Below are 17,387 nucleotides of genomic sequence, written 5' to 3' on the forward strand. Positions count from 1 at the left end.
CAATGGCACGCCACTGAGCTCGATCTTCAGCGCTTCGAATCCAGCCGTTGCCAGCCACATTTTAAAGTTTACCATTTAGTAATTACTAATTGCAAATTTAAGTATAATATTATAGAATAGATTTAATTAAATTTCTAACGAAATATTCATTATGTTTATCAAAGTATATTGTAAAAAAATAATCATTTAAAACTATTCATTAGAACACTATCATATTATATTGATATTACGTTTGTCTTGCAATTATTTATGCCACTTATTGAAATAGAATATTGATAATGTATCATTATTGTACATGAAGATTGTATCACAATTATATTTAAATAGAAATATATTTACACGTAAATATTTTACTCCATCATATTTACAGTCTTTAAATCTGTTTTTTCACATAATTTGTTATCTGTGGTAAAATTATCACAATACAGATAACTAACCATCTTAAATAGAAATGTGTTCTGTGGAAATGTCGTCGGAAACTAAGCACGCACGTCATATCTCAGTCATCTTTTATTTGTTACTCGCATAGTGAGTAAATTATGCTTCTTTTTTGAAGCAAACATTAGTGTAACTTTGTTTATAATAGAAACATTGTAACTACTCAATTTTAGACGATAAGTATTAGTTTATAAGAAATGACTGATGTTGAAGGTACGTTTTATGATCACTTCGTGTCGACGCTTGGAGTTCACGATTTACTGATACATTGTGTTTTCAGAATTCAATCAGCAAAAGCCTGTGAAGACAAGCAAGCAACATAACATATTACCAATATGGGGTAATGAACAAACTATGAACTTGAATCCTTTAATATTAGCAAATATTCAAGGTTCTAGCTACTTCAAAGGTAGGTAAGCAAACAAAACATCACACAGGAGTATGGAGCACTCGAATACCTTTTTTATTTTAATTCCATCCTTCCTATAACCATTGTGTTAGTATTTGCCATCATGATAACTAAATTAGTATATTGTCTCCAGTGCATCTGTTCAAGTTGAAGACATACCATGAGGTGGTAGATGAGATCTACTACCAGGTGAAGCATCTTGAACCGTGGGAGCGCGGCAGTCGCAAAACAGCTGGGCAGACTGGAATGTGTGGCGGCGTGAGTATGTTATTAGAGTTTCATTATAACTGTATATTCATATTATGTTATAATTTTGATGTACATTTTTTTCCATATGATTGTAACTGTTATTTTTTTTGTTTTAATATATGGTTATTGTGTAAAATGTTATAATTTATTTTGTTTTTTAATTATGTTATCCTTTTTTATGTCATGTTAAAGGTTAGAGGTGTAGGTGCTGGTGGTATTGTCTCTACAGCTTTCTGCCTTCTATACAAGTTATATACACTTAGGCTGACTCGGAAGCAAGTTAATGGCTTGTTGCAGCATACTGATTCTCCATATATCAGAGCACTTGGTAGGTATGGTGTATAACATAAATAAATTAATAAGTGTTTATTACATTTCTTTTTTATTGTTTCATGTTAATAAAGTGTTTTTAAATTTCTATGACTAATGTGCTTAGGATATCTATATATATAAAAGGACTTGTCCTCACTGACTAGGTAAGACACACGCATAACTGTAACCGCTGATGGTAGAAATGTGAAATTTAGACAGATGTTTACTTTTGAAATCTGGACATCCACTAAGAAAGAATTTTGAAAAATTTTAACCCTAAAGGGGTGAGATAGGGGTTGAAAGTTTGTATGGAAAAAAAATTTAAATCAGCACCAATTTTTATAAAATTGTAAATTCAGACTCTTAAAAATATTTAATTGAACACGTGTTTCACGGTTTTTTAGAATTTAGCCCCTAAGGGAGCCAATAAGGGGTTGAAAATTTGTAGGGAAAAATCTTTAAATCACCACTGATTTTTATAAAATTTGAAATTGAGGCTCTTAAAAATTATTGAACATGTGTTTCATGGTTTATTAGAATTCACCCCTAAGGGTTCAAATAAGCAGGCGAAGCTGCGCACGTCCGCTAGTAATATATAAACTTGAATCAAAAACTTCTTTATCTAATAACCATGATAAATAGATTAAAAAATATATGTGAAACAAAATATTTACTTCATTCACATCATTGGCTTAATTTTAATAGAGCATTGAATGATTAATTTATTTCAGCTTTAATATTATAATGTAATGGTAACAAAAAATCTGTATTCAAGGCTTCATGTACATTCGTTACACACAACCGCCTGCCGATCTCTTTGACTGGTACTCTGACTACTTGGATGATGAAGAGGAAGTGGATCCAAGAGCTGGTGGAGGAGGTTCAACCACAATTGGTGCCTTGGTTCGACAGATGCTCATCAAGCTGGACTGGTTCAGTACTTTGTTTCCCAGGATCCCTGTACCTATTCAAAAGCAAATTGAGCAGAAGTAGGTATTTATGTAAAGATTTTTTTGTTGTTTATATACTTTGGTTTATTATTTTTAGATTCATAGTTAATATCATCTATATACTTTATTGTTTTATATTAATTAATAATATTTAGGTATCTTGTCTCAAATAATAATTAGTGGAAATGTTGTATGAGGTGGAAAATAATAACATGAGATGAGTTCTCTCATTCTCATTCTTTTATTGCAGGCATTTCATGTTGTGTGTGGGAAGTAGGGAATGGATGTCTCTTAATGGAAACATAATGCCTTAACATTAGATTCACTGGTTCCCTCAGCCTACCATGCTGTGTGTGGGAATACAGAAAAAGTAAAAAAAAGTTTTATTGAGATTAAACTTATAAGTAATATTATTACAGAGACAGTCGTGTTTTAGAAACATACTACATTTCTTATTTTGCTGTCTCCAAATTTATAAATTTAACCTACTTTAAATGTAAGAAAGCAATAATTATTTGTTTATATAACAGATTAGCAGAACATAACAGACAAAGTACAGCCACAAAGTCAACTAACTACCGTGGAGGTGGTAACACCAATGTGGCATACAACCCTGGCCGCATGGACACAGACCGTCGCGAGCATGATGATAGAGATAGACGAGACTATGAAGGGGATAGGTATGGCTTGTGTATATTTTTATATTTTTTTTATTTTGTTTCCAGCCCCAAAAATTTTATTAGGAAAAATTCTTCAAATCAAAAAACTAAATAACAAAAACAAATAATTTACCTTCTTAATACTTTAATGGTACAACTTTAATAGAAGAAGACTTTAAAGAAATTATAAAAGTGACACAGTAGTAGACTCACTAATAAAAATGACCTATATAAAAATGCAAATAAATATGTTCAAAAATGTTAATTGTTTCCATAAAAAATTTAACTGTAATTATTTACTACCTGGGAAAAACTTTTCTGTCATAGATATGCAAAAGAGAGACCACCAAGACGTGACGACAGAGATAGAGAGCGTGATAGAGACAGAGATCGTGAACGTGATCGCGACCGCGAGCGTGATAGACGTGATCGCGAGCGTGATCGTCACCGTGAACGATCACGATCCAGAGACCGTAACCGCCATCGTGGGAGATCACGCTCGAGAGAACGCCGCCACAGATAATACAAGCATTCTCATTTTAATTGTTTACGTATTGTGTATTTGACAATTGAATAAAACTAGCAATAATGTTGTTTTTGGTTTAATTTTTTACCTCAGAATTGAGAATTGGTTTTGTTAAAAAGATATCAATAGACCAATAATTTTTAGATTTGCATACAATAAATCAGTGGTGAACAATTTTTCGACGTAATAGCCACTGTAAGCGTGCTCATCATGAATGAATGACTATCTAATCTAATGAGTAACGATTATAATATGCAAATTTATGACGTCATCGTTACCGTGAAATTTCTTACGGTGTTCCTTAATCTATATAAAGAAAGAAAATTGTCATATCTAATGTATAAAATTATTATGGTTTTCAGGGACAAAATACACGTTATTACTTTTCGAAATATGTTTATTTTCTTAAATTTTGCATTTCAAGCTTACCTAATCAATTTCAATAATAAATATAATTAAAGTGCTATTATTTATATTACAATACACGGCAAACAAGCAACTGATAAAACATTGCATTGCGTCATTTTTTACGCAGCTGCGCCTTTGACATTTTCTTGTTGTTCAAACTTGGGATATTTTTCTTCAACTACTGCCCATGATATTTTAGCATTAGCCAGATCTCTAACGACTGCCGGTACCTCAGCCAATGGCAGTCTTACTTGTCCCATACTGTCTCGTTCTCTTAAGGTAACACTATGTGGCTCTTTCATGGTATCAAAATCTACAGTGATAGCATAAGGTACACCTAGTTCATCAGTTCTGGCATATCTTCTACCAATAGATCCAGAAGAATCATCCACTTTATGTGAAACATCCACAGAAATCAATTCTTGTGATAACTCTCTTACAAATGGTTGGAACTCAGCATTGCCACTGAGTGGTAAAACAGCGCACTTCATAGGTGCTACAGCAGCAGGCAGTGAGAAATAAGTTCTTTGTTCATCTCCGTCTCGCATTTTAAAGTTGTGCTCTAAAATGGAATAAAGGATTCTGCCTATGCCAAAAGAGGGCTCAATGACACTGGGAATAATTTCCTCAACATGTACAGTCTTTTGACTTTTCTTAACACTGACTAAATTAGGGTTAAGTTTAAATTCACCATTTGATGTTTTAAGTATGAACTCATTTTCATTTTCTAATTTGCTCTGAAGTTCTTCAAGAGCATTGGATTCCATTGCTGCTAAAGTATCATTGATAACTTTGGCATTTTTCTTAAATTCTTTACCAATTGCAGCTTTGTTCGGAACAGCTTCTACAATTTCAACTTGTTTTGGAGCAGGTAGTTTCTTTTCTGCAGCTAACCTTATGCCTGTAGCCTTAGTATGTTGAGTAAGGTCATATGCAGATCTGTCTGCACAGCCTACACATTCAACCCAACCATAACTAGTTAAACACTCAGCATCCCAGCAATCACATGCATAGTGAGCCATTTCATTGCCCATATGTTGTCTAAATCTAAGCTTTTTGGAATCAATTCCAACTGCTATCATGTATAAATGAATTCTGGCCATAAAGTATCCTAGAGTTTCATTATTAACAATGCCTTTAGATACAGCATCACCAATAGTCATAATTTCAGCTGGCTTGCCCTGTTCTTGATTATCTGCTGAATAAAAGAGCATTTGAGTGTCTTTGATAGACTCAAATTTAGGATGATCTTTCGAATCACAGAAATGTTCAATTTCACACATAGTGAATTCTCTAACTCTTAAAAGTCCAGAGCGTGGTGATATTTCATTTCTGAAAGAATTGCCAACTTGAGCTGCAGCAAAAGGAAGACGGCCTTGATTGAACTCCAATAATCGCTTAAAGTTCACAAAAATGCCTTGAGCAGTTTCAGGTCTAAGGAAACCTTTGACTAAGCCTGATGGTCCAATCTGAGTATTAAACATAAGGTTAAATTCAATAGGTGGAGTAAGCTCATTACCACTTACAGGGGATTTCATATCAAATCTTTTCATCATTGCTGACATTTCAGCAGCAGTCATACCATCAAGCTTTACTAAAATATCTTCTATCTCAGCTTTGAGTTCAGCTTTTGTATTTTTTTCACTTTTAATTTTTTCTAAATGAGCTTTTATTAAGTGATCCAACCTAAAACATTCACCACTTTTAACATCTTTGGTCATGAGATCAGCAAATCTTTCTACATGTCCAGATGCCTTAAGCACTGGTTCAGGAGTTAAAATTGAGCAATCAACTTCCAGCATTTGTTCCTGAAGAATGAAGTATTTTCTCCATAGTTGAATCATATTACTTTTTAAAGCACAGCCCATTGGTCCAAAGTCAAATTGACCTGTGATACCACCATAGATAGCAAAAGATTGGTCATAGAAAAATCTTCTCTTAATCAAATCCTCCATTTTCGCACGATCAAATAATTCTTCAGCTGGGGTTAAACTAAGTTCTTTGTCTTCTAGTACTTTCTTTCTGGTTTTTAATTCTGCGACCGCTTTTTTTACATCTATCTCGGGGGCTTTCTCTTCTTTTAATTTTCTCACCAAATCGCCTTGTTCTTTAACACTAGCGCGAAGTGGCGCGAGAATTTCTTCGATTTTGGGATCAGCCATAATTATATCTCGAAATGGATTTAATATTTTAATTTTTCGATGAACTTTATTACTTCCCCAGTTCGGAAGATTATGTGCAAATTTAAGTTGAGCGAAGACACCCGGTAGTTTTATACTAAAAGCACTACAGTTATAAACAAATGTTAAAACGTGTCTCATTTAAATAAATGAACAACACTTGGTTTATATATAACACATCTGTTAACCGGTAGATTGTGCTCGCGTGGTTGATGACGAAATCGCAAGAATTGAAGATTCACAGAAAATGGAAAGTAAAGTGCGATACTGACATTGGCATTTAAACAGTATGAACAACATAAAATTCTGATTTGGATGTCAAATTTCAACGTGGCTTCGCTATAGCAGCATTCAAAATAAAGTTTATATGTTAATTATAATAGAAAATAATTATAATAAAATTTTATAGAAAATATAATAGTGTAATAATTTAGATATTTTTGGAATGTTAAATAAATTTAAGCCAAGTATTTTTTAAGAAATTACCAATATACGTTTGAAAATGTAATAAATATTCAAAGGTAATTCAATATTTCACATTTATGGCAACATTATATTAACTATCTCTTTCATACTTTAAATCACGGCGTAAATGATTACGAAATGAAGCGTGAGGGAAATAGTTTAATTATTTGTTTTCTTTTGCAAATATTTTAGTCTTGACAGCACAAAGAAGTCGGCCATTTTATTGCTGGTTGAAGAACGGAGGGAGAAGCGAAGGCTTCCCCAATTAAGATATTATAATATTAGTTTTTGAATTGTTTTTATTTTGTGAAACACACATTTTACGAACGTACAAACAAGTATACGTAATTAGTGTAAGTTGTAGGAAAATCTATGTATTGAAAATTGAAAAATGGACGATCCGAATAGAATGATGGCGCATAGCGGTGGTCTCATGGGACCTCAAGGCTACGGTCTTCCTGGAGGCGACGGTGCTCCTGCCACGGGCGATGGAGAAGCTCGCAAACAAGACATCGGAGAAATATTGCAGCAAATTATGAATATAACCGATCAGAGTCTCGACGAAGCTCAAGCGAGAAAACACACATTGAACTGCCATAGAATGAAGCCTGCCCTATTTTCCGTGTTATGTGAAATTAAAGAGAAAACAGGTGATATATAGCTTAAATTTATATGGCATGCCGTGTTTAGAAACGAGAATAACTGAAATGTATGTATGATTTTGTATGAACTTTATTTACGGTTGCCAGTTCTGTCCCTTCGTAACACACAAGAGGAAGAGCCCCCAGATCCCCAATTAATGCGGTTAGACAACATGCTGATCGCCGAAGGTGTTGCTGGCCCGGAAAAGGGTGGCGGTGCAGGCGCTGCAGCGTCCGCGTCAGCCGCGGCGGGCGAATGGGGTAATTATTGCTTTTTTCAATCGTTTATTATATTGCATTCTGACAATGAGAATGGCCTGACTTGTGTTGCTAATAAATGATTATCTAGATTTGTGTTTTTATATTTGATTACATTTGGAAAATTCCATTTTTATAAAACTGGCCTTTAATGCCTGTTTTAAGATCTTACAGTGATGTGATAGGTCATTTTCATTCTGAATTGAACTCTGAGCTTTGGTGATTGGGGTGCTAGTATTGGTGTTTGCTTTATTTGGTAGATAGAAAGAGATTGATGCAAAAATGGTATAGTCTTCTAGTGTTTTTGAAGAAATAGAGGAAAATATATGTACTCAAAAGTAGAAATACTGAGTTAGATGTGCCTGGAGATATAATTTTTTTTTATTAATTGGTAAAAAAAAAATGTATGTCTTATTTTAACCTTAATTTTACATGTAATTTCTTTTTTGCCCTATATTTTTAATTGTAACAAACATAAAAAGAAATACAGTCAAATTGAGAACTTCTACTTTAACAGAAGCCTGTTAAAAATTAAGTTACTGATAAAGATTTCACTAATATAAGTTAGTTACTACAAAATTTTCCTTAAATATTTTTAACATGCTTGGTAAAAAATTTTTTTACATGACTTGAGAAGAAGGTAATTATGAACAAAGTAAATATATTTTATATAATTTGAAAATTATAAAGATTATAAAAAACAAATACATCCTTTTTTTAAATGAAAGATGAAAATCCATTAGTACTACATATTTTTGAAAATATGAAAGAAATATAGGCATTTTACTTTATTAAAAGAGGCTGTAGTGGTGCAATTGATAATGTATGACAGTAAATGTAATGGGTTCAATTCCCACTTGAGGGAGAGAAGTGTTATTAATACCATGCTTTAGCAACACAAAGTGAAGTGTTGATCTGCTATTCAATACATAATGCCTAAAATTATCCAGAAAATGAAAGAGAGTCTTTTGTCTTAGCATTAGGTTTCCTCTGTCTATGCTATATGTGGAATAAAGTATTAAGGTGAAAAATAATTATGTATTATATAACTTGAGGTATGGATATTAATTTAATGATTAATTGCTTGAAGGAGCTTCTCTAACAATAGCTTATATTTGTATTTAAATGTGTAGTTTGCGTTTATTTACATTGTACTTGGTAATAAGCATGAAACTGTTATATTTTATATCTCAACAAATTAACTTGAACTAAATATACTCATGATGTAACTATATGAGCTGTGTTATGTTAAACTATTATGCTAATTTATAGGAATATGTGTTTTCACAAAATGCAAATATGTTCATTACAATAATATATTCTGACTAATTTCTTATTCCAAAACATTTTAATGTGTTATCTTAGATTTATTATGTATTACCAAAATTTATAATTTAAGATGCTATCTTAAATTTTTTTTGTTTTATGATTTTAATTTTACTAAATGTATATATATAACAAAATTGTAACTTTTATTTATTAATCGATTTAAAGGCATTTTTCTCTATTTTGGAAAACTTCCCTTAACATTTAGCCTTTGTATTTTTTTAATCGGTTGATAAAGAATTAATTTTATTTTAAAATAATAATGGTAATAGAATACGAAAGTAATTGAGATTAGTAAATGACTAATTATGTAGTTGGAATGTGCAAAGCCGTAAGCAGGTCTATAGAATGTAATATAATACAACCATACATTCTTTTATATACCAAAAACTAACAAAATATTTTAACACAAATGAAAACTCAACCTCTTTATTGCATTAATAAAACAAAACAAACCAAGGAGATATAAAATACGACAAAACATACTAACCAAATGCACTGGGCCAGGACTTGCATGTGATCTTTCTGTCCCGCTGCAACTTAAGGCACTGTGGCCCAACCAGATAACGCGATCGAGCACTCCGACTACCGGGCCAAGCTGGCGCAGATCAGACAGATTTACCACCAGGAGCTGGACAAGTATGAGAACGCGTGCAACGAGTTCACTACCCATGTTATGAATTTGTTGAGGGAGCAGAGTCGCACTAGGCCTATTACGCCTAAGGTTAGTGTCTTTTTGTATATACTAGTTTTGTAAAGTTGGAGAGTTTGTTTGGATAAGTGCTCTAGTCTCAGTAAGTGCTAGTGTTTTTTTTTGTGTTATATACCTAGTGTACTCACTGGAGTTACCTCGAGCATTTAGAATGTGTAATGTGTTACCCATTTGACTATGCGGGCAAAGCTGCAGATATATGCTAGTATTATATATATTTAGTTAAGGCCAGTTGTAGGCCACAGGGGCATAAAGTGTGACTGTAAAACCAACTGGTTCTGAGTCCAATCCCCACTCAAAGAGATGAAATATTTATTTAAATTGATATTTCCATTTCTTCGCTCTGGTGTCGAGGAAAAGCGAGAATTCGACAGAAGGTGAGAAACGGAATTGTGTTAATGGAAAATGGTTTTAGCAGTAGGGTCGTCTAATGGTCTCTGCTGTAAAAGCAACTTGAAGCTAAAAAAATCATTTTTCTACTCCTGGTAAGTTTAGACGAAAAATGAAGTATGGAGTGTGTCTTGACTCTTCACCTTCGTCTGCCATGCAGGAAGAGGCATAAAGCTGAAGGAAAAACAAAACATTAATTTTCTACATTATTTTTCAACCAATTCTCATTATTTTTCACCCAATTTCAAACAATTCTCAAAGCTATTAAAAATAATCTTACTATATTTTGCACGGACATGTATGGGGCAGTTTCCCTAAAGTAATTACATCATTAAGGTGCAGTTGATAAGCAACTACATAAGTGCATGTTAATGAAGTGTTTGTACATTTGAGATGTTTTAAATGTTTAAACCCTACATAGAATTATTTGCTTGAAATATAGGCGCGTTCACCATACATGGCTGTTTTGGCTGTGTGCCTTAATTGAGAAGTGTGAGTGTGGATGCGTTTTTTGGAAAACGGATAAAAATATTTCAATTATTTTATTCTCTTTGCCAGATAAAACAAAGCTTGGCTTTGTATTTTTCTAAACTAACATTAGGTTCCATGCTGAATACGCAATATCCGTGATAGTAATAGAGATAAAAAGATTATTTTATTTGTAACAAAATGGTTTTTTCAAGTTATTTTTTTTATTACATTGTTAGGAAATAGAACGCATGGTACAGATCATCCACAAGAAGTTCAGTTCTATTCAAATGCAGTTGAAGCAGTCCACGTGCGAGGCTGTGATGATTCTGCGTTCACGGTAGATATTTATTTTTGTATTTTCTTAAACATATCAATTATAACGAGTTTTTTGGGCTCTCGTGATTTAATAGCGTCTGGCCGTATTCGCGATGGTTATGGGTTTGATTCCCACTCGCGAGGATGAATTAATTTAATTGCCTTTCTCGCGCACAAAGACAAAGTGTGACGTAGAGCGACGCTAATTAACACGCAATGTCTTGAAAATTTTACGAAATATTTAACACTAGGTTGCCTCACCGACCCTACTTTATGCAGGATACAGTATAAAGCTAAGGAAATGTATAGATAACAAAATATAGTAGTATAAATTAAAAAAGCTCTCAAATGTATAATTGATGCTTAATATATTATAATTTAATTGGCCAATTTTTTTAAACATCCACCTCAACCTCGGCCTCGTGTATCAGCATAAGTTATATATATATATATATAAAAAAAATTAAACAACGCTTGCAGTTTCCTCGACGCGCGCCGCAAACGCCGCAACTTCAGCAAGCAGGCGTCCGAGATCCTCAACGAGTACTTCTATTCACATTTATCGAACCCGTATCCCAGTGAAGAGGCCAAGGAGGAGCTGGCGAGGAAATGCGGCATCACTGTTTCACAGGTACCTTATTTATAACACACACACACACATATTTCTTGTTTTACGATGTTAATCTAAAAATAATTTGTAATTTAATATATTTTTTTGTATACGATACGATTTCTATCGTAAATCGAAAAAATGTCAAAAATGAATTATGAAGGAAAAGCGACCGGTAAGAGAAGTAAGAGATTGATGACAGTGGACGAGGCGAAACAGGTATACAGAGACGCTCTGATCACTCTGATTACTTCTACCAGTGATACAGCGGGAACCTAAGTTACTTAAGTTTAAGAAATCCTAAGATGTTAATTGTACAACTGCAAAAATAAAAACATGATGTAAACAACATTTTTGATACTTCGTACGAAGTAAATAAAATTTTCATTAATTTAATAACTAAACTAGCTAATATAATATTATTCCGTAGGTTTCCAATTGGTTTGGCAACAAGCGTATTCGCTACAAGAAGAACATTGGCAAAGCTCAAGAAGAGGCCAATCTGTACGCCGCCAAGAAAGCCGCCGGTATATACAAATTCCATTTATAATTAAATTCATTTATTTTTTATATATGTATGTATTTATATAATGAAAGATTTATTTTACTTGCAAGTGATCTTAATAAAAAAATAATTAACACTTTTATTAAATCATTGGTGAACACTTGCATTTAAAATAAATCTAATATTCAAATTTTAATATTAATTGATACGAATATATTAAATTCGTAAAAAAATATTTTAAAATTTACCATACATGGGGTACATTGACTGTTGTCTGGTAATATGTCCTAACTCCAATTTTTACTATAAAAAATGTTTATAATTTATTAACGCTTATGCAAATTTTTGTTTTATTCTTATTTTATTAGTTTGTAACGCCAAGTTATCACTTTCAAAAAGAAAATTAATTATTTATGAAATTGTGACTATATTAAAAATTCATTCCATACATTTATGTAGTTGTAAAAAATATGTGAATTAGTGAATTTTGTTAATATTTAACTTTAAATTTGCATTTTGAATAAAGCAACTGTTTCTTACTTTTCTAGCTTTATGAAGTAGCACTTTCGACTATTTTAAACTGTCTATTTTGAACATTATATTTATCGGTATTTTGAGTGATTGTCTATAATTAAAAGTGTAGTTAGGACATATAACAGTAATTGGACATGTGAATGTACTGACGCGCGCGTGTTCCCCAGACCTGTCTTGGGCGGGCGCGGGAAGGCGCGAGGCGCGCTCGCCGGCCGGCATCGCCGCATACAACAGTAATGTCGCCCTTATAGGCTTTATTATACAATTATTTACACTTATTATATATGTCACATTATATTTACTAGTTTAGATGAGTTCATTTTAAAAAATTTAGATAATTTTTGAATGGCGTGATTGATCATGGTGATATTATAAATAGAATTATGACGTTATGGTCGTAAAAATATATTTATATATTAGATTGCCATACTGATTTTTATTGTAAACTAAAATACATATACATGATACGAAAAAACATAAATAACCAAACACACTATAGAATTACATAAATAACCACATACCTAACTTAACCAAAGTGATTTAATAATTCTTAATAAAATTCCTATAAAAAATCCAATTTGTATAGCAGCCGGGGCCTCCCCGTACTCGATGGGCGCGGCGTCGGGCACGGCCACACCCATGATGTCGCCGGCGCCCACGCAGGATTCCATGGGGTACTCGCTGCCGGCACCGCCTTACGACCAGCCGCAGCCCCCCTACGACGCCTCCATGGCGTATGACCCTATGCATCAGGATTTGTCGCCTTAGGTTGGTATATAGGGTCGTGCGGTTTTTCATTTCTTTGCTCAGTTTTATAGAATTATGATCTCTATTTTTGATAGCTATCAGTTTTATTTTTCTATTCAAAAATACTTAAAATTAAGCTCTATGTTTTAAATCACATTATGCTGACTTGAATTCTAGACTGAAATTTACGTCGTCATTCCTTTAAACATATAGGGAATCTGCACTAATTTGATTCAGAAACATCAGTTTAGTCCATCACAGCTGTTATTTCTTTTGAATTTATATTAAACATTAAAAGTTTAAAAAAGTACTTTTATTTACATTAGCCATGTTTATAGTCTAATTTTATATATAATCTTTTTGTTACAGATCTTGTTTCTAATCGTGCAGCTTCCACTGAATTGCCATTACTATAAAGCGATACCGAGATAGCTCATAGGACGTTGTATACTATAGATTATTAATATACCTTCACTTTATACATATGTCGTATGAAAATATTTATTTTTTTTTGTATTTTTTACTACTTCTGTCCAGTATTTATTTTATTATTATAACAAAGTTTATGTTAAATATATAATCTATAATGTAACGGCAGCTCTCAAAAAGTATTATTTAAAATTTGGCCCAGTGATTTCTAAAGTCATTATTCGGCAGTATTAATGTAACAACAGTGGCGGGATCTCGTTTTTATGTTCGCTAAATAAACATATTATTCTACGATGAATATAAAAATAATAAATATACGATGTAGTTTTAAGGATATAGTGTAATGTTTGTCTGTAAGCGTTTCACTGACTGATGCGTGGTGATGGCCGACGATGTGTTCTTACTGTTGTGTTGGATATAGTTTTTATAACACAAAAAAAAAATATTGTCTAAAATAAATTGAAATTTTCCAAAAAAGTAAAAAATGTGATTTTTTTACTTTTAGAAAAGGACAAACTTTGTTATAACATTCTTTTCTGTTATGTCAGTTTATTGATAGTTATGAGATAACTTTTTTTCTTTGATTCAGATATAAGCAATGTTTATTTTTGTTTAATAATTATTTTCTTTTAATACCATAGATATCCATACATCTTATATCTGTAACAGAGATTTAAAATAGGAATCTTATTTGTTTTCTCTGTAATGGAAGTAAAACGCCATCGTCGGCTTTCCCCGCGGCGCTGCCTGATAGTGTGCAATGATTATATTTACTAGAAACGTGACGACACGGATTTCTCTTATACACGCGATGTTCTTAGTAATTTTGCCTTTTATTGTAATCATGTATTCGTTCTACACTTGACAAGTTGTGAATCAAAACTATATATTATATTTTACGGTGCTACCATGTTTTGCTAGCACAAAATATTATTGTTTTCTCAATAAGTTTATAGTCCATAAGTATATGTTAATGATTTATAATTATGAATATTTTCGTCGTTCTCCTTCAACGAAGCGTACAGATAACATATTATACGATTGTAATACGGATAGTTCCACTTAGTGATAGTTTCGATATAAAAAATATTAGAATTAAGTTAATGTGTTCTTGATCAAGATAGATATCTGAAACAGTATACGAAAAAGATAAATTTAATTGAAGTTAAAATTTTGCTGTGGAACACAAACTGCGACACGCCGCTGCTTTTAAGTCCTTTACATATTATTATAACTATTGCAAACTATTTATACGATTTTAATGATAGATTTTAATGAAATTCGATTTGGATGTTGTTAGTGATACGAGACGGCGGCGTGCACCATGTATACGACGACGAGTTCTATGTTATTGCGACCATCAAATTGATTAAATTACATTTTTGTGTAGTTATTTGAGCTTTTTTTTATTTTATATCCTGAACCCTTACTTTTTAGTATTTAATATATTTTAATATTATTGGCTTAGAGTGTAGACATGCTAACAGCCTGTTTAACAAGTCCTCAGACGATACGACGTTTTTAAAAAATATAGGTTTACGTATATTATCAGGGTTTTACAATTTAAAAAATTAAAGCCGATTTTGTAATGTTTAATCGACTTATGCAAAGGAGGACGTCAATTGTAATCGTGAATGAATTCGATTGTATTTTTTTTATATTTGACTAGCGGACGCGTGCAGCTTCGCTTGCTTATTTAGGGGTTAATTGTAATAAACCATGAAACACATGTTCAATAAGATATTTTAAGAGTCTAAATTTCAAATTTTATAAAAATCGGTGGCGATTTAAAGATTTTTCCATACAAACTTTCAACCCCTTATTTGCACCCTTAGGGGTAGAATTCTAGAAAACGATGAAACACGTGTTCAATTAAATACTTTTAAAAATCGAAATTTCAAATTTTATAAAAATCGGTGCCGATTTAATTTTTTTTCCATACAAACTTTCAGCCCCTATTTCACCCCATTAGGGTTAAATTTTTTTAAAATCCCTTAGTGGATGTCCAGAATACGAAAGTAAACATTTGTCCAAATTTCACGATCCTACCATCAGCGGTTACGGCTGTGCTTGCGTCTTACCTCAGTCAGTGAGGACAAGTCCTTTTATATGTATAGACACCTCCAACCTTGACAGGCTGAACCGATTTTCATGATTCTTTTTTTATTTGAAAGCTGGTGCTTCCCGTGTGGTTTCATTTTACTTTGATCCATTTCCGACAATGTTATCTATGAAAAAATCACATAAGTCTTAAATTTGCATTTAGTATGTGCCAGTGGCCGGTCGGTCGGTCCGGTGAGTAAATGTGTTCTGTGGGTCGGTCTGACAAACGGTAATTTTTCGGTCGGCTCAAAACGGGATATTGTAGGATGGCTTTCGTTCTATTGTGTTTTTTGGATAGCTTTCTTTAAACGGGACGTTTGGTTACGTTACTAATGACTAACACGTCAACCGTCCAATGGTTTTTTTTTTATTGGACAGGATACTCTTCAGGTAGTCTGATGAGTTTGGTTAAACCGGACGTCGGCTTTTTTTTGTTAAAAATTATACTTAATTATTTTGTTAAAAATATAATGTAATAAAAATGTACCTAAATGAACAGATTTATCAGGTTAACACTCCAAGGTGACGATAATTGTATTTGTAGACAATACAATTCATTGAAGATAAAATCTGTTAAAATGTAATTTTTCACAAAAACATATAATATTTATTTACATTTGTGATTGGCTTAATAATGACTGATAGTGAAATTGTTTTTTACTTATCGAATCAATAAGTCCGTAGGTCGTGTTATTTGCAACATACAGATATTGGCTATTGTGTCGTGTCGCAGTGGGCAAGGTGTACAAGCCGTGGATAGATGCAATCTGAAATCTGATGAATTAATTCATTTTATCTAAAATGATTTTTATTCCTTTTGAGTTACAGCGGTTGAACGAGATATTTTAACAATGAGCTCCAGGTCTCAGCTTCAGGACATCAATTTCTATTTTTTTACACGCTGTATCCCGCATGTAGCAAGTGCTTAGATATTTTCCCAGTTTCCGCCCAAGTTTCGAGGCGTTGCGTATTGAGTGGCGGAAACGTCGCATTTTTTTAAATATCGGAGAAAAAAAATTCTTTTTTTTTTCGTTAAATTCTCCATTTATAAGTATATTCAGCAAGATTAAGGCGAGTTGGTTATATAAAGGATATTTTAATACTGCGCTCCGCCTTGACATCTGTTAGTAATATTTTTTACTATCAAAGTCATCGATATTCGGTCAAGGTGTACCATTTCGCAGCTCGTATGGAAACAAATTATTCGTTTCAATCGCCTGTAGAAGTAAGATACTATATTGCAGAGCTGAAGTAATAATAAACAAGATGGGTTTTTTTTTATTAGGGTCATTTTTCTTAGCTTCACGCTGTATCTTATAGCTGGGTAGGCAGAGGGAACCTGAGAAGCTAGTGTTCTAATTGGGAACCTGAGTGCCCTAACAATCCGTTCCCAATTAGGACACTTTTTATTTTAACATCACGCTGTATTCCGAGGAGGAGGAACCTAGTTTTATGACACTTCGTTCCCCATTTTCCTCCGAATTCTGCTTTTTGCCTCGATAGCAACACCAAAGCGAAGAAATGAAAACACTAAATATGTCATTTCCTCGAGTGCGAATCGAACCCACAATCTGTCGCGTTTACAGTTACATTTTGTGCCCCTGCGCCACGACTGGCCTATATTGTTTGCTATACTCCTAAATACATCAGTCAGTAAAGAGAACCTATTGTTTATTTAACAATTCCATCTTCCACTTTAGTGTTGAGCGCGAATCGCGAATATTGCATGTTGGGATTCAATGCAGAAATT

The 17,387-nt window shown here is 32.9% G+C and overlaps 3 protein-coding genes across 10 annotated transcripts; 2 read left to right on the top strand and 1 right to left on the bottom strand.

The window, feature by feature from the left end:
• Positions 1 to 485: 485 nt before the first annotated feature.
• On the top strand, positions 486 to 6,379 carry LOC146534870 (pre-mRNA-splicing factor 38B-like). Its single transcript, XM_085193566.1, has 7 exons — positions 486 to 651; positions 719 to 847; positions 981 to 1,105; positions 1,289 to 1,424; positions 2,184 to 2,397; positions 2,889 to 3,038; positions 3,345 to 6,379. Exons 1-7 carry the CDS (start codon positions 636 to 638, stop codon positions 3,538 to 3,540), a joined length of 966 nt encoding a protein of 321 aa, XP_085049692.1. The 5' UTR covers positions 486 to 635; the 3' UTR covers positions 3,541 to 6,379.
• On the bottom strand, positions 3,927 to 6,272 carry GlyRS (glycine--tRNA ligase). Its single transcript, XM_085193564.1, has one exon. It carries the CDS (start codon positions 6,270 to 6,272, stop codon positions 4,071 to 4,073), a length of 2,202 nt encoding a protein of 733 aa, XP_085049690.1. The 3' UTR covers positions 3,927 to 4,070.
• Positions 6,380 to 6,739: 360 nt separating the features above from the next.
• On the top strand, positions 6,740 to 14,927 carry exd (PBX homeobox extradenticle). 8 transcript variants are annotated; one of them, XM_085193578.1, is made up of 9 exons: positions 6,740 to 7,246; positions 7,346 to 7,498; positions 9,367 to 9,545; positions 10,631 to 10,731; positions 11,190 to 11,340; positions 11,750 to 11,846; positions 12,526 to 12,591; positions 12,945 to 13,126; positions 13,475 to 14,927. In XM_085193578.1, exons 1-8 carry the CDS (start codon positions 6,988 to 6,990, stop codon positions 13,124 to 13,126), a joined length of 1,188 nt encoding a protein of 395 aa, XP_085049704.1. In that variant the 5' UTR covers positions 6,740 to 6,987; the 3' UTR covers positions 13,475 to 14,927. The 8 variants fall into 8 exon arrangements, with proteins under 8 accessions (XP_085049704.1, XP_085049705.1, XP_085049709.1 ...); XM_085193579.1 differs by having other exon boundaries at positions 12,948 to 13,126; XM_085193580.1 differs by having other exon boundaries at positions 6,765 to 7,246; positions 9,385 to 9,545.
• The last annotated feature ends 2,460 nt before the right edge of the window (positions 14,928 to 17,387 follow it).

The sequence above is a fragment of the Heliconius melpomene genome, chromosome 11 (genome assembly GCF_056956725.1).
Source record: "Heliconius melpomene rosina isolate 202511_hmr_F chromosome 11, ASM5695672v1, whole genome shotgun sequence".
In the NCBI taxonomy this organism is placed as follows: domain Eukaryota; kingdom Metazoa; phylum Arthropoda; class Insecta; order Lepidoptera; family Nymphalidae; genus Heliconius; species Heliconius melpomene.

Excerpts from the sequence above, each read along its gene's own strand:
- LOC146534870 (XM_085193566.1), top strand. Across the intron at positions 848-980 it reads AGGTTCTAGCTACTTCAAAG|TGCATCTGTTCAAGTTGAAG; the intron begins GTAGGTAAGCAA and ends TATTGTCTCCAG. Across the intron at positions 2,398-2,888 it reads CAAAAGCAAATTGAGCAGAA|ATTAGCAGAACATAACAGAC; the intron begins GTAGGTATTTAT and ends TTTATATAACAG.
- GlyRS (XM_085193564.1), bottom strand. The coding sequence starts at position 6,272 with ATGAGACACGTTTTAACATTTGTTTATAACTGTAGTGCTTTTAGTATA.
- exd (XM_085193578.1), top strand. The coding sequence starts at position 6,988 with ATGGACGATCCGAATAGAATGATGGCGCATAGCGGTGGTCTCATGGGA. Across the intron at positions 7,499-9,366 it reads AGCCGCGGCGGGCGAATGGG|GCACTGTGGCCCAACCAGAT; the intron begins GTAATTATTGCT and ends CTGCAACTTAAG. Across the intron at positions 12,592-12,944 it reads CGGCATCGCCGCATACAACA|CAGCCGGGGCCTCCCCGTAC; the intron begins GTAATGTCGCCC and ends CAATTTGTATAG.